This window comes from Coffea arabica, chromosome 6c, assembly GCF_036785885.1.
Source record: "Coffea arabica cultivar ET-39 chromosome 6c, Coffea Arabica ET-39 HiFi, whole genome shotgun sequence".
Classification (NCBI taxonomy): Eukaryota; Viridiplantae; Streptophyta; class Magnoliopsida; order Gentianales; family Rubiaceae; genus Coffea; species Coffea arabica.
Window position 1 is genome coordinate 20977997 of NC_092320.1, and position 25360 is coordinate 21003356.

Here is a 25360-nt window from a genome sequence, read left to right on the forward strand (position 1 = left end):
TGACACATAGAATGATGAAACTGATACTAAGGATGCTTGTTCATGCCACCAAGCTACAGTATACTAGTTAACCTTTCCTTACTTTTCTCGGTAAAGGATACGCAAAAATAAACTCATGTGCAGAAGTAAAAATTCAATAACTAATTTCTTTTAGTGTTCAATAACTAAATTTAACCACAGTGACAATTGACAAGAAGTATCAAGGACAAATTTTCTGAATCGGTACATGAAAAAATTTTGGAACTTCAAACCTTGTTTGCACAAAAATAAATGAACTTGTAGAGCAATTAAAATGTGCTTTTATGTCATGCTCTACTAAGGAAACCACTACTTAAAGTACTTTAGTTTGGCATCATAAGCCATCCAAACATAGCAAAAGTATTCAAATCAATCATTATTTCAAGCAATCCAACATCTAAATACTAAATCAAAAGCATACTAATCCAGCATAGTTTTAGCAATAAAGCTGGCAAAGTAGACAACATAAATAGGGATCATAAGTTCCCAAACAAAACTGAAATCCTAAACAAAAGACACCAAATTGTAACTACTAAAAGTTTTCAGAACAGTCAACGGAAGTGCTTAGAAAGCATCATATTTTGAGTTGGGTTAAAACGGCCCCTCGCAGGAAGGTGTAATGTTACTGGATACTTGACTAGAAGTTGCTCCAACTTTAGTTCTTTGTCCTGAATTGCCACCAGAAACTGGAGTTTGCTTGAACATTGCCCCCCCAAACCTCGTTTGCCTTATAATGACCTATACAGTTCAAGTGAATGTAAATTAAAATCAGAGGTGATAGTATTTTTATAGTGGCCTTTAACATGATATATTGAAGTAACCAAATACTTGAGTATTTGAAGCTGATTGAGGGGGTTGAAATAGTTGGACTAGGTGAGGGTACATTGGAGCTGTAGAGTTGGACTGATTTGCACCTAGTTGGGACCCTTGAGTTGCTATATTCTGGGTTGGTTGTAGGGTCCTTGGCCGACTTAGACAAGTAGAAGCATTTTGGTTGTTTTTTTTTTTTTTATTTCCAAGTCTTGAATAATTCCTTCCCACACCATATGAGCTTTCTCTTTTCCTACATATAGGGGACTCACCAGTGCATGACAATCCATCAGGACCAAGAGGATTACCTCCTCCACAAATTCTTCCCCTTCCTCTTCCAACACCTCTACCTCTATGTACTCCTCTAGTTGCACCTCTACCTCTAGCATAGGTGATAGGAATGTCAATTGTTGCAACTTTTCTATGACTTTCCCTTACCCTTGTCCTTCCTATTGGCAGCCATATCTGATTTCTTCCCTTTGTTAGCATCCTAACCAAGCAAAAGACAAATACTTTGAAATTAAAATATGATTAGAACATACTATGACAAAATAAAGTAGGCGTATTAAAAGACTTAACCTGTTTAGGAGGTTCTTTGCATCTTCTCTTTTTGTGTCCATATGCGCCACATTTACCACATTTTGCTTGTTCATAGTGCCTACTAATTGAAGTAGCACTTTTCAACTCATCTGGTGCTTTCTTTCTTAACTTTTTTAGCCTACCAGGTTTGGTTCTCTTAAAGGGCGGCATAATAGGATCATATTCATCTTCAACCCACGTGCTTTATCTAGAATAGGTGTGATCATGTGTTGATATGTCAGTCCATATGCATGTTTGCTATACCAGGGATGAACATATTCTAGAATATCAACGTTCATATGCATAAGAACTGCAACTACGTGAACACATGGTATTCCAGTCAGATCATATTTTTCTGCAGGTACAAGATCTCTTCCCAATGTCAACAATGGCATTTTTAACTCCAATTACAACCTCAAAGATCTCTTCGCCAGCAAGTGTAACATCACATGTAGTTGTTCCGAGTCTTGCCTCCTCAATTTTCTCCATAATCTTAGGACAAAGGTCACCAGTAAATGTAGTAAGTGCCTCCCTTTTCTCTTGAAACCTTTTCATTAGTTGCCTCCTGATCATTTCCATCATTGTGAGTATAGGCTTGTCCCTTGATTCTTTAATAAGCTGATTGAAAGACTCACATACATTGTTGCTTAATAAATCACCCTTAGGCCTACATGAGAAGTGAGATCTAGCCCATGTGTTTGGAGGAATCTTCATCAACCAGTCATGGGCACCTGAATTTATACTCTTCAAAGCATTCATATGTTGCTTGAATTCCTCCATAGTATATGCTGTTGCAGCAAGCCAGAGTAGTTCTTTCAAGTCATTTCCTTTATACTATAGTTTAAAATTTGCATACAAGGGTCTCATGTAGAACCTATGTTCTGCTCTGGGCATGATTTTATTGAAAGTCTCAACAAGTCCCTAAAAAAATTGAATACTCACGGAATTAGGAAAACCAATAGTAGTGTATAAAAGAACAAAACACTTTTAAAAAAAATTGAATGAGTGGAGTTACCTTCTACGTATCTGATATAAATACCCACCCTATATCTTCTAGTCTTCCAAGTATATCAATCATCAACTTGAGAAACCACATCCAAGAATCTTTGCATTCCCATGGCAAGTGGATATATTTGGTTGTTTGCATCTCTGCTCACGGCAGCAATCAATTGCCCTTCAAATGGTCCTTTCAAGTAACATGCTTTGAAGCCTATGACAGGCCTACACCCAGCCAAAAATGCCCTTTTTTGTGCATCAAACATAATGAACATTCTCTGAAAATGTGCAGGTTCAGTAGATATTGTTCTTTGAACCTCAACTTTAGCCACACTTCCATTGTTCTACCTCATTAGCATCTCACAACAAGATCTAACCTTCAAATATTAATTCTCATGATCTCCCTCAATTCTCTTCTTGGCTTTCCACTTTGCTCTATATGCTTGGTCTATGGATATAAATACACTAAAATCCCTTTTTGCAGCCTTCATAAGAGCAGTAACATCCATTTTAGGATCATCAATCGACCTGTTCATGTACTTTTCAGCTAGCCAAGTAGAAGTCACAGCATTCATTTTAAACTTTCTAGGATGCACATTGTGTTCAATCATATTCTTAATTTGAAAAGTGCTGCTGTCTTGTAACTTAGATGCGTGGATTCTCCAAGGGCATTCCTCTTCGACACACACCACAGTAACCTTATTGCTTTCATTTTTCTTGAAATTGAATTCATAACCATTTCTAATTGAGTTTTCTCTGAGTGCCGCCCTAAATAGTTTACCATCTGTGAATTTCATACCTAACTTTAGAATAGGATTTGACATATCTTTCTTTGTATCAAAGATTGGAAATTTCCTTTCAAAACTTTCATCATCAGAATTCAATGGAGCATCTATATTGTCCAAACTAGTCTCACAACTATCATAGTCATTAGTGTTGATGGCAATTTGGTGCTTTATACTTGAAGGTGCAGTACCAGATAACTCTTTTTCCTTTGACTTTGTTATGTTGGTGAATTCATCATCATAAATGTCTTCATCATTAAAATACAACATATCTTCAATTGAAATACTTCTAGTGTCTTCACTAAGATATTCAAAACTGCCATTATCAATTAACCCTTCACTGATAAGGCCCATATTAGTTTCAACATCATTCACAACCTTAATATCAGTCATAGGAACATCAAGGTGCAACTTTTCTATGTAAATCAACATTGTTTTCCTACCATTATACATGGCATACATGTCCATCACATCAATGTCCCCAACTAAGGGCCTGAGTCCACCATCCAAGTCACTGTCTGGGAGTAAAAATTACATGTTATATTCTAAAGATTTATAACCTATTCTTTTAGCTTCTTCTTGCACATCAAGAATACCACACCTATCAACGTCTACATGGGTGAACGTTGTAGTTCCCCCTACATATTTTGTTATTGCTCCCCTCACCAACACGCCTCCATGATGGATTTTGAGTACAAATTGAATATCAACCATGTTTTCTACATGCAAAGACAAAATATATAATATATACACACACACAAACTGAAAACAGTAGCTATGAAAACTATAATTAATATACTTGTTTATGGTTCCAAATCCTTGATTACATAATCAAATCATAATATATTATGCTCATGGGACACATGCACAAAGGAAATATTATCTACAAGAACAATAACTTTTTTTCCATTGGGACCATTGGTAAACCTATAACCATGTATGAAATCGAAAAATCATATTCCCAACACATATGTCTAGATTCACAACAAAATGAACAAATCCAAAGCATTAGCTTCATGCAGACACCATGCATGAAATCGAAAAATCGTATTACCTATTTCAACTTTGAATAAGAAGGATTTGTCCTTTGATTTCAACACTACTCTTTCTCAGCCTTTGTCTTGGCAGCCGATCGAGCTTTTCAGACATTGTAAGATCTAACACTTAAATAATAATGCCTTTTTTTTGTTTTTTGCTAAAAAAAAACTGCATTTGAGCGTTCTAAGAGAGACGAATAAGCGACTAGGAGAGATAAGCATAAATACAAATGAAACTGAGGCGGGATAAACTATAGGGTTTCCTATAGATTTGGCTCCCATGGGGTAGTTTTGGAAGTTCGAAAACAAATTTTGGGTAAACCGGTCACATCGCTTCTTTTTTCGCCGGATCTAACATGATTTTAAAATGTGCCAAAAATGGATAGTTGAAGGCACTAGATTGCTACAATTAAAAGTTTGGGGTGCACACTGCAATTCGGTGATAGTTTGAGGGTGCAAACTGCAATTAACCCTAATTGGTATGAATATATTACCTATTGCCTTCACTACAAGTGCAGCCACAGGCCAATCTTGACTCAAAGGATATCCACTGTATGTGGATTCTGCCAGAAACTCAACTCAGGCATGCTTCACAAGTGACATAATTATGATGAACTACAACGAATTTGTTTCACTTTCCCTGTATGAAATTGTAGACCTACCTGCATATTTCTCATCCCCTGATGCAAATTTTCGTATTTAATATTGTGCATACTGACTTTTTTGACCGCAAGATGAAACACACAAAGTAGCAAGACTTCAATGAAGGAACGAGACAAAGGACTAAGAAATGAAACAAGCACACCTCCTTGGCAGTTCCTCGCTTCAGGGATAAAAACAAAACCTGTGAAACATAAAAATAGCTGAGGACTAATGCAAGAAAAACTTCTTTCAGCTTATGATGGTTTCTAAATATCAAGGAAAAAAAGAAAATTTAAAAGAAAAAAATGTAAAAATGCTATGCTAAAAGTTACCTTTAATCATTGGGATAATTTCAGAAACTTCCCTTGAGGTTTCATGAAATATCACCTAACTCTCCTAAACTTTTTAAAATCTCACTTAGCACCCTTGAAGTGATAGTAGGGCCATATACTAATATCAAAAGTGATGAATTGCCAATAATACCCTAATATTTAAATTTTCTATACTTGTTTTTCTTTTCCTAAATTTCCTACTTTTCTTTAACAATATCTATACAAACATACATACATACATACATATATATATGTATAATTGAATTGCAAATGTCAATGAAATATAGGATTTAATCAATGAAATATTCAATATATTTGGAGAAGAATAGCTGCAGGTTCTTTTTATTTTTTCCCTTTTTTTGTGTTTCACAACTTTATTTATTTATTTATTCCTATTCATGTAGAGCACAAGAGAAATAAAGTAATTGAAACTCCGAACTACAGTTTTTCAAATTCTGACTTTTTCTATAATAAAATTTTCATATTTCACACCCATAAAAAAAGTTTGTCTATTTTGAGTAAATTTTTTGTATGATATTGAAGTTGAATTTCATCTATTACTAAGTTTTTTTTTTGCTCAAATGTATGATTTTACATGCTAATTACCTTCAACGCTATGAAGGGTTCTATTTGTAGAAATAGTTTAAAAAATAATATTTGCTTTTACTATTCCTTCCTACTGTAGAAGTGACTATTGGTTGTAACATAAAATTTTACCAATTTTCATCTCTTCACTTTTAAGGTGGTTCTGATTTAGTACTTTTTTTTTTCTTGGTTTGTAAAATGTTCATTTTTTTATAGTCTAAGGATATTAAAGGCACTAAAATAATCTCTCTCTTCAAACATGAATTTTTTAATATTACTTTTGGTTAGAAGGGCTTCTTTTTTTTTTTTTTTTTTGTCGAAACGTTAGCTTTATATTTATAACCGAATACTTTACAGTATTTGGACAAAGATCCAATCAAAAGGACAACCATCCTACAAAAATCGTTGGTGCCTAGCACCTAAGATTGGGATTCACCCATTCTTCATCTAAAAAGATGTTTAGAGCATGCAAGCTCAACTTAATACTTCCTACATACCCTGAATTAGCAAAAGAGAAAGAACACTTATGAAACAAATTACTTATGGACTGAATGTCATCTATTAGAGTAGCCATCAGTTGGTTGCTGTTCCTTGTTTTCAAAATGCATTCCACCAGCTCCCTGTTGTCCAGTACCACAGTGATGTTTCTCCATCCTTGGTTGATCGCATTCAGTAGTGCGAGTCTCACAGCAACAGCTTTGTCTTGCAATGGGTCTGCTGACATTCTCTCCCTCAGTGCCCAACCTGCTTGAAGTTGTCCCACAGAGTCAGTTGCTGTGATTCCAATCCCCACTGTTTTTTGCCTTTTATCTTGATGCGTATGGACCTTGATCATCAGACTGGATTGGCTCTCTATTTGATTATGCTCTTGCTCAGGTCCTTGCTGTATATCTGTTTCCCGAGTGTTCTTCCTTGTCACCGTTCCTTTGTTGGCCTCTTCAAACTCCATCCATTCTTTCATGGCTTTCTGAATTATCTTATGAGGTTCCCTGTCCTTCTGGTTAAACTCCCTCTCGTTCTTGGCTTTCCAGACCTGCCAGAGAATATTAATTGTGAGGTACACCTGATCCTCCCCGCCTCTATCTTCTTGAGCTTCTATTACAGCAGACCACCATTTGATGAAGCAGTCCGAGAGTTGCTGTATTCCATCTCACTGTACTGGTGATAACTTCCAAATTTCTTTTACTTTGCTGCACTGGAACAAAAGGTGTTCAATTGTTTCTTCCTTTTCTCCACATCCTGCACACGTAGGACTCCCTTGTCTCGTTCTTCTGTATATTTCTCCCCTCACAGGTAGTCCACCATGCAAGCACTTCCATATGAACACTTTCATTTTCTGACTCACCTTCTCCACATCCTGCACACGTAGGACTCCCTTGTCTCGTTCTTCTGTATATTTCTCCCCTCACAGGTAGTCCACCATGCAAGCACTTCCATATGAACACTTTCATTTTCTGATTCACCTTCTGCTTCCATAGTGTTTTCCAGACCCTTGTGATAGATCCTTCATAGCTTGGTCCAGCTCCCTCTCTCTTCCTTATGCTTTCCAACTCCTTTTCCTGTTAGAAGGGCTTCCAATGTTACCAAAATGTCAATTCGAGGGGTGCTAAGTGAGATTTTGAAAACCTCAAGGGAGCTAGGTGATATTTCGTAAAACCTCAGGGGAGGTTTATGAAATTATCCCTTAATCATTTATGCTTTAAACAGTAGTGCTCTCAAAGAATGGTGACAAACCGGGATTTACCCGGCAGCACCAATGTGTAATTCAGAAGGATGAATGCATTGGCTGGTTATGCATTTAGTTTAGCTGTGCAGACAACTCAATCTAAATGACTTCAATCATCATGATTTGATGTTGGATCCGCTTTTATCAGGAAATCATTTGCCAAGTATCCAACAAAATCCATGCCAAACCAAGATACAAATCTGAAAATTTCCTACTAAGAGGAAGGGAAGGACGCATTCTTAAGCAATTTATTAGTCCAGCCAGTCATTGAGATGATTTACCCACTCTGGTGCGAGAATTAAAAATTACCAGCTGTGCGGCTTTCAGAAATTGAAGTTTTGGCAAGGACAGAATAATCAACAGATGCTCAAAGACCCACACTAAGATGGATGTGAGTATCTTTAGGGCAATAATAAGGCACATTACCGAAGTATTCTATATTAATGTCCAAATCAAGAGATTTTTCTTCAAGTTTGATTTTGTTTGTTAATTCTCTCAATAACTGGTACATTTCTTGGCATTGGCGGTGTGAATGATCTTCAGCATTAAAAGAATGCACTTCGTTATTAATTTCCATCCAACTCCAACCTGGTACCTTTTTCACTCGTCTCTCCCTCATGAGCTTCTTAACAGTAGCTATCTCGTCCCACTTCTCAAAATGTCCATACATATCAGAGAGAAGAACATAGGTACAATGCTCTTCTGGCTCTAATTCCAGTAAATGACTTGCCACTTCAGTTGCCATCTCAATGTCACCACATTTCCTACAGGCACCTAGTAGAGTTTTCCACACCATTGCATCAGGCTGAAAAGGCATCTCTTTGACCAGCTCTTTTGCCTCCTCTATACGGCCAGCCCTCCCAAGCAGGTCAATGGCACAAGCATAGTGTTCCATTCGTGGTGGAATACCATATGCAGATTCCATTGATTTTAGAAATTTTTTGCCTTCCTCTACTAAGCCAATATGGCTGCATGCAGTTAGAACTGCAACCAAGCTTATATGATCCCGTTTTACATTTTTCTTTATCATTTGAAAGAAGAGGTCAAGTGCAACTTTACCTTGCCCATGTTGAGCATATGCAAACATAATTGAGTTCCAAGTGATTGAACTGTCTCCAGGTGACTCAGTAAAGGACTTCCAAGCATCCCCCAGACTCCCACTTTTGGAGTACATAAATATCAAAGCACTGGTTACATAGTCATTTTTCTCAAAGTGGAGGGAAAAAATCTTCAAAAGTTGCAGAAAAGCACCAGGAAAACACTTACTCAATTAAAAGCTAATACTCATCATCATTGGAGTAGTTTTCATCACTATAATGTTCATATATCTCGTACTCTCCATCACTAATATTGGCATCAGGCATTTCATTATCGCCTGCTGCATTAAATGGAAAACTACCAAAGAGCCCTTGCAAATAATTTCTGGACATGTTCTCATGGTCTGTATCTGGAAATGTATAGGACAGACCCACAATGGTGTACTGAAACTTGAGGAATTTCTTCAACAATATAGTTATGCTCATATGCTAAATAAGAACCAAGACTCTTGCTGCTTCAGTTTTGATCATAGCAGGACATAAAGGAAAGGAGAAGAAACATGTGAGGCATAAAAAAAATGCACTTGAGACAAACTAAAAACAAACTAAGCACCACTAAAGGCTCAAAGTATCATCCATAATCCTTCACTAGCTGCAGCGCTTTTTCCCGAAGGCATGCTTGTTTAGTCCCCTTTAAAGTACAAGACATGGTTATTAATATGCTATGGAAGTTTCTGCTTCTGCAACATTATCACTGGTTGGTAATTGAGTCCAGGATCACCCTAGATGGAGTTTTTCCTTGCAGAAAGACAGCGGGAAAGCATAAGACGTGCATTGAAAATAAAAAAGAATGGGTCAATGGTCTAGCTGGAGGTTCAAAACGGCCTCCATTCTTAAACTGGATATCTCAACATACACAAGACATGAGATCCTTGATGGTAGAGCTTATATGTCAAACCAACATACCGTTGGACCTCTCATTTCTTTGTTTTTCTTTCCGACAACAGGAGGGTGAAAAAAGACACTAAGTACAAAATAAAGTTTTTATCCAGGATCAGCTTTCAGAAGTAAGGAAATCTGACTCCCTTATCTCTTTGTCTTTTTAACCATGTACCAATTGTAAAAAGGGTCTACAGAAAGAAATAAAGTCAGTTATCACAAGGATCTATCAGTTCTTTGTTTTCCTTTCCAACAGGAAAGTATAAAATGAAGTAAAGTTTTTATCCAGGATCTGCTTTCAGAAGTGGGGAAAGCTGCTCAGATGTTTCACCATAACCTCTTTCATTTCCATCATTCAGTGAGTGTAAAAAAGGTCTATCCTATTTCTAATGTGTCAACAAAAAGAAAATAAACTCAATTTCACAAGGATACAGGAATCCTGTTGTGGAGAAAAATCCCCTTCCTGGAACCCAATCTGAACAAAAAGAGAACATGGGAAATATGAGCAGATCATGAAAAGTTGGTTAAAAAAAAGGAACTTGAATAATTTCAACCATTAAAGAGAGCTGAAACATTAATCAATTGACATTTACCGGGTCTATCGCTTCATATGCATCAAAATCCTCTTCATCAATGTCATCGTCAATGTTATTCACCTCATCTTCTTCATAATTTACTGCATCATTTGGTTCCTTTTCTTGATTTTCAACCACTTCTGCAATGAAAACGATATCCTAGTGACACTTCAGAAAAAGGTTGTTTTATAGCTTCCAATTGTGCAAGCAATGTAAGACAAAATTTCCATCAAGACCAGATAGCAAGTAAAATGTGAAGCTAGAAATACAATAATCTTTTGAGTCGTAGGAAAAGCTTGTCAAGATTATATATGCAAATCACTTTTACAAGTATTTGAAGGGAAGTAAAGACAAAGTAAAATAGCCAATAGGATTCACATTTACTTCGAGAAATACATTTCAAGTTATGAGAAAATAGTAAGTCTACTATTCAACAATTTCATTTACACTGAAAGTGGCATAGATGTAGAAGTTAATATGACCTCTATTGTCTTGCTGCCTTTCCTCATTTGCTTTCGAGTTCTTTGGATACAGACGCATCTTTTTTGACTTTTCAAAGAGGTCACATTCAGATTTCAGGATTGCCTCTGCACCAGCATTGGGATACACCGACAGAAACCTGACAGCAACCCGGTGTCTCAAGGTTTCAAGCACATTGGCTGAGAACCATCCTGTTGCCTTCTGTATCAGATTCAGATTAAAATTGTTGTACAGATTAAAAAGTTACCTTTTACAGAGATTTTCATCATATATGCAATCAAAATATCGGTAACAAGCAGAACATTGGTAAAGATGCATTTGAAAAACCAGCCAAAGAAATCAAGCTATATGCACAAGTTTATCGATGAGTAAAATATTGATACACTGTAGCACAACCATACAGATGCAGGGAGTCCAGCACAAGTTCAAAAAGCATTACAAATAAGCAGCCAGACAAAAAGATGATTTTACATCAAAATATGAATTATCAAAGTACCATTAGAAGTACCCATTTGCTTCTAGTTTCACTACCTTGCATAATGAAATGAAGATGTGTACAGGAATATAGGGTATTTCCTTGGTTTTCTTATTGATACGGAGTTTCAACATATAGTAATTCCCAGAACCTCATGATCTATAAAGCTAAATTGTCTCTCTTCCACAGGAAGATAGGCCATGATCGAGCCAATAAATGTTTAATCTTATTGTCTTCTACCAGAAAATAAAGCTCATATTCTCATTTATCCTGCCAAGTGATTCATCTTTACCTAACAAATGACGTAAATCCTCAAAAAAAAAAAAAATCTTTCTTAGCCTATTTTTTCTGATTCTAAATTTAAAGTCCAGGAAAAGTTTGACCAAATTCTCCTACATCCAGCAAAACCAGAAAATCATTACCGAGAATGCCAGAGAGTCATAAACTGGGAAATCATGTTGACGAGGCCTAAAGTGAAAATGCTTCCCTTTTAAATATGTTGAACCTCCTTTCTAACATCACTGAAACAGTTTAGCAGCAAAATAATTACAAATTATGCTTCAAAATGAAGATATCACATTAATTAGTGACTTATTTAAACATTCACAGGAAAACCCCTTCTATGATAAGCAACAAGGTGTTACTCTTATCAGTTTCAGCATTTATCATCTCATGAAAATTAAAAATTGAAAACAAGTGCTGATAAAAGTTTATTTTATAATCTTTCCAATGACAAGATATGAAGTGTTAACATTTATCATTTCATGAGAATTAAAAAGTTTAAAACAGGTGCTGATAAAAGTTTATTTTCTAACCTTAACAGCTTTTTGGCATAAACAAAGAACGACTAAGACTTCAAGGAATGGAATTGGACGTGCAATACAACGTATCAGCAGCAGTCAATACCCAAGTTTTATCATAAAATAAGACAATGTATTCTTTAATCCTACAAAATTCGTACAGTGCTGGAATGGATGATCATTTAACAGTGCCAGAACTCACAAAGGTAGTCTAGACCTTTGGCATGACAAACAGTTTCGATAATGTCCTATAGAATCAAAACAATCCTAAAAGAAACCACTCTAGACTCCAGATAACTACAAAAATGATGATAACACACTAATAAATACTGATTTGCAAGTTAGTACAACATACACTGAATGCTTCTACATTTGACGGTTTTCTTATTTCTTCTTGAATGTAGTCATCAGCAAGTTCAAAGAGCTGCAGTGAAGTTTGGCATTTATATGGGAAAGCTCGAAAGGCACATATATCCTCCCAGCGATGCTTCAGTCTGCATGAAGTGGTATCAGAAAATTATTAGTTAGCTTGTTGGATAATAAAAACTAACAACAGCAAAACATAAATAAGTAAATAAGGGATTTTCAAGCTTTCTGCATCATAGTCCCTTGAAACATTAAAAATGGCTACTGAAGTCTTATTGACTGTCTTCTCATTACACAACATATATTCTAAAGCAAAAAAGTGAGAGGAAAGAAGAAAAGAAGGACAACGGTAACAACTAAGCAACTCAATACAGAATCAAACGTCAAGTTTTTGATCTTTTAACCTTCATACAATGTAAATTTGGCCATGAATCAAATATAAATGCTTAAGAGCTCTCATCTTTTAAACTGCTTTCAACCTCAAAAGTTTGTTTCCATATGCCTCATAACTTGGTCTGCTCCTTGCCAACTACCGAGAACAAAAGGTTCAGATAGGCAACTCAGGAGTTAATGACTCTGAATTCCTAGCATCTCGTTCATCCAGTTTAGACTTCTTTTGCTTCCAGTATAACTCACAAGCTATCAAGCCACATCCCCTGAGCTTTTTTAAGGTTATTATAGGCAACTTCAAATGTTTTGAACTTGGTTTCCTTGTTGCCTCATGATTGTACCGTATTTGATATTAACCTTCCATCTTGGCAGTGCTATATATTTCAATGAGTGGCATCTGTGCCAAGTGCTGATGCTTATCCTACCAATGTTAACATATAACCTCCCAATATAGCATCGACAGTATAGATCCTTCAATATAAGTTGTGTACAAAGAGACCAATTTGGATGATTCACCAATGGATTACGTTTTACTGCTAGGATCTTCTCATGATTGTAAATGGGAGCGCCACCCTTTCATGACGTCTTTTTTCTTGCAAACTAGCCTCAAAAGAAACTTTTGTAAATAAAAAAAAAATGTCTAAAAATAAAAAGAAACTTTACTAGATAAAATAAAAGGAAGAGGAAGCAAAAGAAACTTTTGTAGATAAAAATAAATGTCTCCAGACTTGTTCAAAAAATCAAATAGTCAAACACTGTTATAAATCTTATAAAATAGCTGTTCTACTTATATTCTATCCTTTGAATAGATTCAGTGAGACATTGTTAGTAAACTATTTTATAATGATCGTTAAGTTCCTTAAGACAAATTTGAAAATAGAAATCTACAATAAAGGCAATAAAACATTGACTAAATTAACATAAAATGAGTCCCAACAGAATAACCTCCATCTCTTTTGTTTCAAGCCAGATGGAAATCACCATTGAGATGAACATTTGTCTGAGATAAAGGAAAAGGCAATGATGACAGCCATTTGTCTCCTTAATGGGCAAAAACGAATTTGGGATTTTTAGATGAAAATAACTGACAGAATTACCAAAACAAAAAACAGAAAAAATTGACCAAGCCAACAAATTTTATGAATGCATTTCACCAAAGATATTAATTCTCAAAGCACTAACCTTGATGCTGAATTAGCCTCACAGTAGCTTCTTAATGGTACTGGCACACGGAAGTCCATTGTTTGATATCTGTTCACAAAGTACATCACAATCCATTGGTCAATGAGTAGGCAGTATTTAAATAGCAATAAGGCATTTCCAATGTCCCAGAAGCATATCTATTGGTGATGGAGATGAATGCATAGAATGTCCAAGAGTAATTAAAATGACAACAGCAAAATTTCTCAATGTCATTAGAAAGATCCTATTAAAAGAAAATGTGTAATAATTGATGGAAAAGCAGCAACTTTTCTACTATTAAAGAAACGAAACAACTCTATGGGGGCAAGAAAACAAAGAAAAGAAAAAGGAAATAATAAGAAGTTCCATAACTAGCTTATCCATAGGAAAAATCAGCAGTTCACTTTCCAGCTTGCAAAAGCAGGTAAAGTTAATACTTTTCTTTCACAGCATTTACTGTTTAAGTAAAATCTCCCAAGCAAGTACTGAAGGACCATCCCTGCATTCTACTTTTGATAAATACAGCAATAAAAGACAACCTTATGACTGAAGAATATCAAGCCTTGCTCCTTCTTACAAGACAAGGTTTGGCAGTTCAAAAATGGTAAGAAGAAAAATTTGGCACAGAAGAGCCTAAAAGACAGCGGCTTCCTTTGAAAGGTCCCAAATTCAACAATACAAAGAATAAAAAAGATTAAACGGAGCAAAAATTAACAAAGCTGCTCAGAACCAAAATAAATGTTCCAGGAGAGTCATGCAACAGAGGATGGAGCGAGACTTGTGAAGCTGTAGGGCAGAAGGCAATAAATTAATTTCCATAGAAGAGAAAAGCACAAAGAAACAAAATCTGTAAATGAATTGGCTCAAAAATCTCATTGTTGATCTGGGAGCAAATATGACCATGTAGCAATATTAACAAGGCTCCTTCATTACGAAACCAGTTTAATGTTGCCAGACACGTTCAGACTTGATTGCTATGGGATGACCAAAAGCTTCTTAAAGCTTCTTCAACCGTTAAATAAATTCATTCTTACGCTACTGACATAAAATTACTTGAGCTACAATAACTAGTTTAAGTTCAATTAATTAAATGAATTCGTTATTATGCTATTGACAAACCACTAAATTTTTATATTGTATTTGATAAGAGTGATGCCAAGTTTTCTCTTTTGGTCTGAGGTTTAAGTTGACTTTTAGCTCCTATTGTAAAATGGGTCAAGGTCTTTAATGGACCTGTAATGGAGGTCTGTTAAACAGACCTCCTAGAGAAGTGGGTTCCTTAAATGTCCCTTCACGTGATCATTACCAAAAGTCTACAGTTTTCAAAGAGCTTAGTAAGCCAATTTATATTAGTTACCAATCAACCCCTAAATGAATTAGTGGAGAACCATAGTATATACCATGTTAGAGCAAGTAAACTACGAGAAGTAGTCCACAAAATTGATATGCACTTTTCCAAATTAGCCCTGAAAGATGGATTAAAAGCATCAAATTGATACATAAAAAGAACTAAATCACAAGATGTTAAGAGACTTGGGAGATGGTCTAAATCATCCTGAAGCAAATGTACCAATGAATTTTAATCACAAAAGACAGCATAGTATTGGCAATGGCCACAATCAGCTTAAATAAAAGGCTAAGTAAAAGAAGGAAAGAAAATGCCAAACTCATGAGGAATAAAAAAGTATGAGTTTTCTTATGGGACCCTCACATGCGAGACTCGGGATCTTTGCGAGGATCATATCCTTTTCTGATCCAGAATCTGCAAAATGGCCCTGTTGAAAAGTAATAAGCCGCTCTGAACAGAAGCCTGAAAGACAATGGACCAACATCAAGAGCCAAAAGAAATATTTACATGAAATTCACTGTTTAGTTCAAAGACTCAATTTCGATGTCATATAAATGACAGGATAAGATAACAAAAACCACCTTTTGAGCATGTTTTCTCCAAATTCCAGACCTTTGTCAAGCAAGTGCTCAGACAATGAATCTTTTACCCATATTGGTCGTTCATTGAACAGCTCAGCCACTGTGTTCTGCAAACCCATTGTTCTGAACCTTCAGGTATGAATTTCTCCCAGTTTACCTTTTTTGGGATCTGTTTGAACGTTAAGTGAACTAGAAATAGGAAGAATGCACCCAAATCCAAAAAGTTTAACTTCTTTTCGGCAAGAAAATTAACTTCAACAAGAATGAATCATGATTTCCTGAAAATAGATATCCTTCCACGTTCAGTATTAGTTAAACTAGCCAGAGACAACATGAAGGCACATGACTAATGGTTGACATAAATGGCGAAGATTTAACACTGACTTATCCAATGTCTGTTTTAGTATTCTTTACACTGCTCTGGATGCTTAAATGCTTGATCATGTCTTAGCTTTCGACATTTGCTTAATAAATACTAGAATTGAAGACACAGTCATCAAAATACAGTTATGATGCTCAAGGGTTCCCTGAATTTTACAAAGAAATGATCTTTCTGCAGTAACGGCAATCCAAAAAAAAAAATATCAGGTGCTATTGTACAGTTATAGTAAATGAAATGGCAGCTAACTCATTAAGGGTACAAAACTTTCATTTTGTGCACCAGAGAAAAATTTCCAACAGTAGAAGGTTTATATGTGCAACAAATGATCAGCCTAAACTTGTTATTGAGACTTAGGGCTATAAATGCTGAGAGACACAAGTCAAGACCCTCAACTTTTCCCTTCTAGCTCTGTCTCCTGCCAATCCTTAAAAAAGGGCTAAAGTCTCTCTGGAGTCATAACACAACTTCAAAGGAGTGATATCATCCATCTGAAATTACTCCTCTCACTTCCAAAACCAAAAGCTACTAATGTTTTCATGGTAAGTGGTCAAGCAAACTCACATTTTAACAATTTCAGCATTTATATTACACGAACAACTGTAATGTCCAACACCAATTTTTCAGAGAAGAATGGCCAAAGGTAATAAAAGACAGAACTGGATCCTATAGACTATAGAACTTCAAGTTATACAGATAATCATGATTAGGATATCTTCAATATCAATATCAAGTGCTAGACTTGGCTCCATATTCCTCTGCATCAACAAAATGAAGTTAGTGGTAAAAAAAAAAAAAAAAAACCGTAAACCTAATAGAAGATACATAGGAAAGACGAGTACACTAAGTAAATAGAGTCATTAGTACAACAGAAGGAATGAGTCAGACAACTACTGCCATCGTAAGAGGAAAGAGATTATATAAAAAAAAAATCTCTGAATCAACAATGCTTTACTTTTTAATAATAAGTTCCCAACAGGTCAATCTATGTGCCACTGAACTTGAGATCCAACACATGAAAAATGATCACCATATCTTATCTAGCACAATGCAACAAATGAATGACACCAACACCACACTAGCTTAGAGTGATTAGCAATTCCTCAAACTGGAAAAGAGGGGTTAGGGATTACTTAAAAATCCGGGGCCTAACCCAGAAAGAAAAAAGGAAGAAGTTCAAACTGCAAACTATTAAAGTTGGAAACAGCACAAAGAGGGAGAGAAAGGATCACAGATCTGAAGCTTCTAGCAACTTTACTGCCAGCTTCTGATAGATTTTCCACTTTGAAATGAAATATTAAAATCTTCTCCTTTCTTAAAACTAAAACTTAAAAATCAGTACATGGGTTTGTACAGATAGGAGGCAGAGAAAACATTTGATGAATTATCTTAACAAAGTCATACCTCAGTGTTGATACCTTGCCTACATCCATGCTCCTTATCCCTTCATAAGTTTTAGGTCCACAAATCTGAAGCTTCTAACCACTTTTCTGACAGCTTCTGATTGGTTTTCCACTTTGACAATAAAATATTAAAATTCTTCTCTTTTCACAAAATATTAAAATTCTTCTCTTTTCACAAATCTGAAGCTTCTAACCACTTTTCTGACAGCTTCTGATCGGTTTTCCGCTTTGACAATAATATTTTTAAATAAGTTTATGGGCTTATACAGATAAGAGGCAGAGAAAACAGTTGATGTATTCTCGGAACAAGTCATGCCCAGTATTGATGCCTTGCTTACATCCATGCTTCTTATCCTTCATAAATTTTATTAACTATTTAGACTATCCGACTACCAATTTTCCAAGAATCCCTTTCATGGGTATATTAAAAAAGAAAAAAAATCTCGAATCACCCATCATCTGATATAAATAATAAAGGTATCAGCAGCCAGCTTGTGCCAGCATCTATTATTGCTGAAGTATTTAGTAAATATTAGGACTAGGCAAAAAGCAGTTGCTCTTCCTTTTAAAGCAAGCATTGATACTTGTGCAACTTTTCAACCTACAAAAACGTGGTTCACATGCAAATAGAAGATGAACATCAAAATCAGATATAATCATCCTTGGAAAGATTAGGCTACCTCCTGATGATGCTGGTTCATATCCTCTTGTTTTGTTTTCGAGCTGCTATGCATACATGGTTTTAACCTGCAATGCAATTTGACTTGAATTATGCCAACTTCTAAGTTCATTCCTCCTCAGATTGCATGCGCATGTGATGTCAGACATCCAAACAATTTCAAACTCATGGTGATCTTCAAAAGCCATAAGACGAAAGGGTACAGTAACTGTTAAAATTTGGACTTAAAAGCAACAAAAGAAACCTATTAGAAGAAATCCCTTTCATAGTTAACTTTATCGGCAATTGAGGAATTCACTCATCCTGTAATAGTTAAGTAGTGTTAAGTGAAAGATGTGGAGGAAGTAAAAATAAAAAGCTGCAGGTAATAATGCAGAAAATAATCTTAATGAGAGAAGTCAGGCCTAAAACCATTTAGAAACAAAACAAAATCTGGTGGAAATCGAAATCATGAGAAACTTGTACTTTTAAAGGAATCACAAGTTTTAGTGGTCCCTTGAATATGCTTTAGAAGAAACACGTTTTTCTTTTTTGAATGTTATATTCACGGCGTTCTACATACTTTATTATGGATCAGAACCTCCCATATGCATCAAAACCACTGGCAACACGATGACAATTCTGTGTCCATAGATTTATGGAATGATACCAATGTGGAACATACTGAACCATTTTTCTGCAGTATCTTCACTGTATAATTTTTGTACAATAAGCACATCAAATACGTAGAATTAAAAAGTTTCTAATGCACAACTTTCTGCCTCGCTGACTCAAGTTCCTCCACTATTAAGCAATAAGGCTCCTTCCCAGTTACAATAAGTACTCAGATGACAAGCCTTTTCATTGACATCAACACGTGCTAAAATGCAGGACATGAAAACATGTTGCATCTACAAATGATGTATAGGTAAACAGCTAAAAGGTGACATCTTACACTATTTTTTCTGGTCTATCCTTCAGCGAGAACAGCGGTGGTACTAGGATCATCAAATCATCCTGATCAACATCCATAAGGCCACCCTTCTCTACTAATTATGCATAAAAGAAGATCAAGCTGAATAAGAACTGAAAATCAAGTTAAATAAGAAAACAGTTTTATCTAATTTACTTCAAATTCTGATAAAATAAAGTAAGCCTGACCAAATTCAGCCCAATTTCTCTTCTTTCGTCTGGCAACGTCAGCATGCTGGTAATCCACCATTCCTAAAAAAGCATGTATACAATAAAGAGAAATGTCATGTCATCCTAGGTGATAGATACAGAGGAATTGAAAAAATCAAAACAACATGAATGAACTTTCAAACCATTAAAATGATAAGCTTCTCCTATGCAAGCAACAATATCAGCAGAAAGATGTTCTTGCCGTTCCTCAACAACCTGGGACTCAGCTTCTGCTGTAGTTTCTATCGATCCAGAACAGGATTCATGTTGTTCAAGACTAACAGGATCAGCAGAAGAACTGCTTGATACCCTCTTTCTAAGCTCAGGATCTTGGGCATTGCTTACTCTGTCCTTTGATATTCTCAATAAAAAATTGTTGCAAGTATGAAGTTCTCCAAAGGCAGGGTGTGAATACGGATCTTCTGGGTGGAAGTGGAGTTCCAACTTATTTGACTCTGAACTACGAGCCTGAAACAAAGCCAAGAGGGCATTTCACATGCAAGCCAAAAATTCTAACCATTTAGGAATATACTAAAGGTTCAAATTTTAAGCAGAAGTTGACAACTTCAAGAATACCAAAAGCAATACCAACTCTCACTATTCGAGGTAAGCAGGGTGGACCATTCTTCTCTACTTGGTAATTTGTCAAATTCTTGATATTCCAATGAGATAAAAATATCACAAAAAAAAAAGCCGCTATCCTTGCCAACTCTAATATCTCTTTATAGAGCAATGGATCAACTAATCAACTAAGGAAAGAAAATAAGAGACAATAAGCAAAGAGCCTGAAATTCCTCTTCCAAATACAGATTAAACCTATGTTACGCATACTCAGGGATGGGAGTCCCACTGCTCATTGCTGGTATTTGTTAGAAAAAAGAATGCAGTCAGTTGAGTCCTCCAATAACTCCAAATCATCCCCAAGTATTGTTTCATACTGAGTGGTGGACACCGACATGTTTTACAGGAAAACTAGAGCATTCTACCTGGGCAAAAGCACAAAGAAACTTCCATGAACACATAGGCTCTAATAAGAAACAAGGCATTAGCATTCCCACTGTAAGATAATGAGCCAATTTTCGGATAGTTCCCAAGAACCTAAAACTGTTGAGGTCCTTGCCATATTGTGAACCTTAATGTGGCTTAACCAAAATAACCAATGAAGCTTCAAAGCAATTAATCAATCTAGTGCTTCCTCAATGCAATCTGATCTAGCATATATTCCACTGTTAATAAGTTCTGAGTCCAGTTTATTGAAGTCCAGGAACCCACCATCAGAATCAACATCCATCAATAAAAGCAAACTGATCATCGAATAGATTCCCAGGAGAAAGACATTAAACCCAACTAATCTGTTTCATCTCATTACCTCTACACTGGTGAATAACTAGTCTGTTTCATCCTTCTACAACAACTGAACTTTTGAAGAAAACGAATCAAATGTTCAAATATATTCAACAGTTATCATGAATGCGTGCTGTTGAGTACTAAACAGAAGGCCTACAAATCCATGCCTTATGGAGTCGAAGTAGAGCAACCTATACCATTAACTAACTTTATCCCTCGAGCTAGCCCAGTAGCCATTTTATTATCTTTGCAAAAACTTTAACACTTGGGGAACAATAATTTTACCACTTGAACCAACCATATCACAACAATCAATTACAATAACAGACATAAATAATCAAACTTGTTAAGAATGTTCATCACAAAATCAATTGCGAATTCAAATACAGGACAGACCCAGAACACTATCATGAAAACGCAACGTAGAATTCCTAAATAACCAAAAAAAATATTGTACATATCAAGATTACAAGTACCAAGCAGAACAAAATACGCATTCAGAGTGTGTATATTTGTGATTTAAACAGAATACTAACATGCCAATTGAATAATAGGACGATCCCAGAACACTATCATGACAACACGCAACGTAGTATTGTTAAATAACCAAAAAAAAATAATGTAATTATCAATGCTAGTAATAACAAGTAGAACAAAAAAAACGCACAATCAAGTGTGTGAGTGCGTGTTTTTTGTAGTTTAAAGACTGAACCTTGGCAATGGCTTCAGTGCCGCCGAGAGTCTCGACGGCGCGGGCGATGGAAGAAGGGTAAGCCGGGTAGTTTACAGCGAAGGCCGCCGTGTTGGCGGGCCAATTGCCTGAGATTGTACCGTCTTTTATGATTCCCATTGCTATTTGCTGTGGCAGTTTGCCCTTTGCTGCAGCTGCAACAGCTAACGGCTAACAAAAATCAACAATTGCACACTATATCTATTTAGAAGTTAAAGCTCGTGACTTTTTACCAGACCTTTTACCAGAAGTTGTCAAAACATATTAGCTTCTTAATTTTGAATTTGGAATCGTTTCGGAGTGATGAAAGCTGATAAGTTTCTTGGCATAAGTGTAACTTGAACATGCAAGAGAGGAGTATTAGTAAGCCTGGTCTTTAAACTTAAATTTTAGCACTTCATTGTTGATAAATAAAAGGAGTTAATTCTTGGTATGAGAAGAAATGTAAAGAATGAATCGAGTCAAGGGATCAACACAGGAAACGGGTAAACCTGTTGAACTAAAATTGTTGCAGAATGGCAAGGGCCTTTTTGTTGATTGTTGAATGCTCTTCAACTCTGTACCATTGGGTAAACAAAGTATAGTCACAGGCGAAGGAAGTGAAAACCAACAAACTATTTCTTTTCTGTATCCTTTTCTTAACTAATCTAAAACTGTAACTATCGCCCAATCCAAAAAATAAAAAAAAAAAAAAAAAATCTACAGAAACTAAGAAGGTTTCATCGAATCAGCCCCTGAATCCTCTCTCTAGCCGCCAGCAACTGCTCTTTCATGTGCAGTAATTCCTCGATTTCAGCACAACCATCCACGTCTATCCCATCCAACCACTCCCTCAAACCATTGCTGGTACTTGCACAAAAAGCATTCGCATCCTTCCCACCTTTCTTGAAATCGAACCCATTAAATGTAGCACCACCGGAAGCAGGGCCGGTACCCTTGTTCAGAGCATTATCGAACAACGATATATCTCCCATCGTGTAGGGATTCCCGGCCGGCGAGAAGACAATCACGGCAACGTTGGCCCCAATTTTGGCTTGCAATTCTCGAACTTTCTTGAAAAGACCCTTGCGTCTTTTCGAGAATGTTACCATTCGGGATGATTCCTTTTCAATTTTTTTGATTTCTATCTTCTTCTTTCCGGAGCCCATCCTTGTTTGCACGATATCCTCCGTGGGTTTTTTTTTCTCCTGCCTCCTTGACGTGATAATTCAGTCGCTCTGCAATTTCTTATTAGGGAGTAATCTGAATCTGTTTAACGATCAGTAGGGTACTGATAATTATATAAAGGAAACAGCTATCAGAAAAAGGAAAGTCCCGCGTGGAAGCAGAGGTGATTTCCTAATTCGTCTCGGCAGCCGCGGGAAATTCACAAATTAGACCGTTGATATATTAAGTCGGGTCTTGATTTTTATTTAATTTAAATAAACAAATTAATTAATTAATTATTAAAAAAAAGGATAGAGACTGAGAGACGGGAAAGAAAGAACAAAAATGTCTCATATGGGTCATATAGCTGGACGGAGATTGACACGCTTCTTTTTCTTCAATGCTTTTTTTTTCCATAACCTAATATTAAAATTCTTTACCTTCATATGAGTGAAAAATTCTAATACTTCATTTCTTGTCAAGCGTCAAAGCTTGGACTCACCCAATATCTAGTTTGGCTAGGATGAAAAAGAAAGGATCTATAAATTAGGTTATGTAAAAAAGAATTTTAAAAATTTCCTTTTTTCGTGTGTGGGATTATCGTATAAGCCTTAGATAGAAACTATAAGTATAAACTTAATTCTTCTTCCTTTTTTTTTACACTTTTAATTTTTTTTCCCAATAGAAAATGATGGAACTTAAGAAACGGGAGAGTGGGTAGAGAGATTTGAATCTAAGACCTCTAGTTAAGCATAAAACTTAGTTCTTAAATAAGAATAATTTAGAAATTATTCTTACAATCTCTCCCACCTTAACACCCAACCCTCCCCCTATTAATATATATATAGATATATATTAGATTATATGTGATTTAGGTGTATTAACAAGTGCTCATGGGGTACTTGTTAGAAATATTAAAAAAGCCTTAATTTATAAATACTTTATATTTCTTATGTTTTATAGGGAATTCAATCAGTTGTTTAATACAAATAAAAAAAATAATAGAAACTCACTATCAAATTAATTATTAGTAGTGTAAAATAATGATATACATATTGTATACCAAATTTGAGACTAATTATGCAAAAGAGAACAAGTATATGAGATATTAGTGACATGAATGAATTAAACAAAATAAAGAAGAAGAAAGATAAATTTAATTAAAATTCATTTTACCCATTCAATACAATTTCAATCTAATTGGCACCTCATTTCATTATAAGCCCTTAACATTATTATATAAAATTTAGAGAAATACAATAATTCAAAATCAAAATATTGAGAATCAAAAGTGCAAATTCAAAGTTATTGACTAATGGTATTTAGAGGTTGAGTGTTAGTTATTCTTGAATTTCCATTAGTTACCCTAAATGTGCCTAAAATCAGGAATTTTAGGGACCATATTTACTTTAGATTAAATATTATGGGCCAATATAGTGCACAAGTCAAATATTAGAGACCAAAACTATGATTTTCTCTTATATGTATTCCTTTTCTTCTATCACCGTCGCAAAGAAGCGTGGATTCATTGCAAGTTGTCAAAAGTAAGTTCAGTTAATAACAGACTTTTCAAATAAAATTCACGATATTGATGATTAAATTATAAAATTCCCACCTTGAACTTGTTAGAATCCAAACACAGAACAAACAACTATTGAAATATTAAGTATATAACAATTTAATGATAAATAAGTCACAAGTATGAAAGATAAACGATACACAATATTTAACGTAGTTCTGCTCCACTATTGAGCCTACGTCCACGGAGAGAAACCCATTCTTTATTATGAGAGGAATACCCTATACAAGAATACAATTTGAATCCAAACCTAATCCTTATATACCATTTCTCATCTCCCAAGTACCCTCTCTCAGCACTCATGTATAAGACTAGGGATGGCAGCTGGGTGGGGTTGGGGCGGGGCTACAAACTCCCCCCGCCCTCGCCCCATCCCCCGTCCCCCGCTCCCCCCGCCCCGTCCCCGTTCCGCCCCGCTTCCCCCGCAGGTGCCCTAGTAGGACTAATAAAAATTTGTTATATAATTTTATTGTGGTTAAATTTTAGCAAATAATCAAGTACTAAAATATCAACACATCATCAAATTATTATTCATTATAATTTTACAATTGAAACTTATAAAAAAAATCAAATAAAAATTATTTGAATACAATCCAACATGATGAAATAAATATAACTAAAGTAGTCAAGTTTTCACTTTTGGCACAAATACAATCACTAATTCATTATTGTGCTTGTGCTTTTTTTAAGAAAAAAATGTTATTGTATTTTGTGTAATTAGGGATTTAGTATAAATGTATTAGTAAATTTAGTATAACCAATTAATAATTTGTTTTAGTACACATATATAATTATTAGTATAATTAATAATATCAATTATAATATATATACTAATAGACATTATATAATACATATAACTAATAATATTATTATCATAAGTTTGTAACTGATTAAATTATATATTATATATATAATTATATACATGTATTTTATATATTTAATTTTTTAAAGCGGGTGGCGGGCGGGGGTATACTCCCCCGCCCCGTTTCTAAGCGGGGCGGCCCCGCCCCACCCCCTTCCCCATTAGCCCCCCTCGAGGCGGGTGCCGTGGTCACTCGCCCCCATTGTCATCCCTATATAAGACTACATGTCGTCTCTTGTACGCTCTTATGTGTCTCTTGTGCAGTATATTAACCCACTTATTTATAGGAAACATTGTCTGGCCAAAACCCAAATAACAACAGAAAATCAATACTAATTCCTAAATTTGTACAGAATAGGAAATGACTTTTAAATCCTAAACAAAATAGGAA

At 35.5% G+C, this 25360-nt stretch overlaps 1 protein-coding gene and 1 pseudogene across 1 annotated transcript; both read right to left on the reverse strand.

Moving 5' to 3' along the window:
- Nucleotides 1-7846: 7846 nt before the first annotated feature.
- Nucleotides 7847-22807, reverse strand: LOC113738513 (uncharacterized; annotated as a pseudogene).
- On the reverse strand, nt 22102-22530 carry LOC113739094 (MADS-box protein AGL24-like). The gene has a single exon (XM_027266340.2). It carries the CDS (start codon nt 22528-22530, stop codon nt 22102-22104), a length of 429 nt encoding a protein of 142 aa, XP_027122141.2.
- Nucleotides 22808-25360: the final 2553 nt, after the last annotated feature.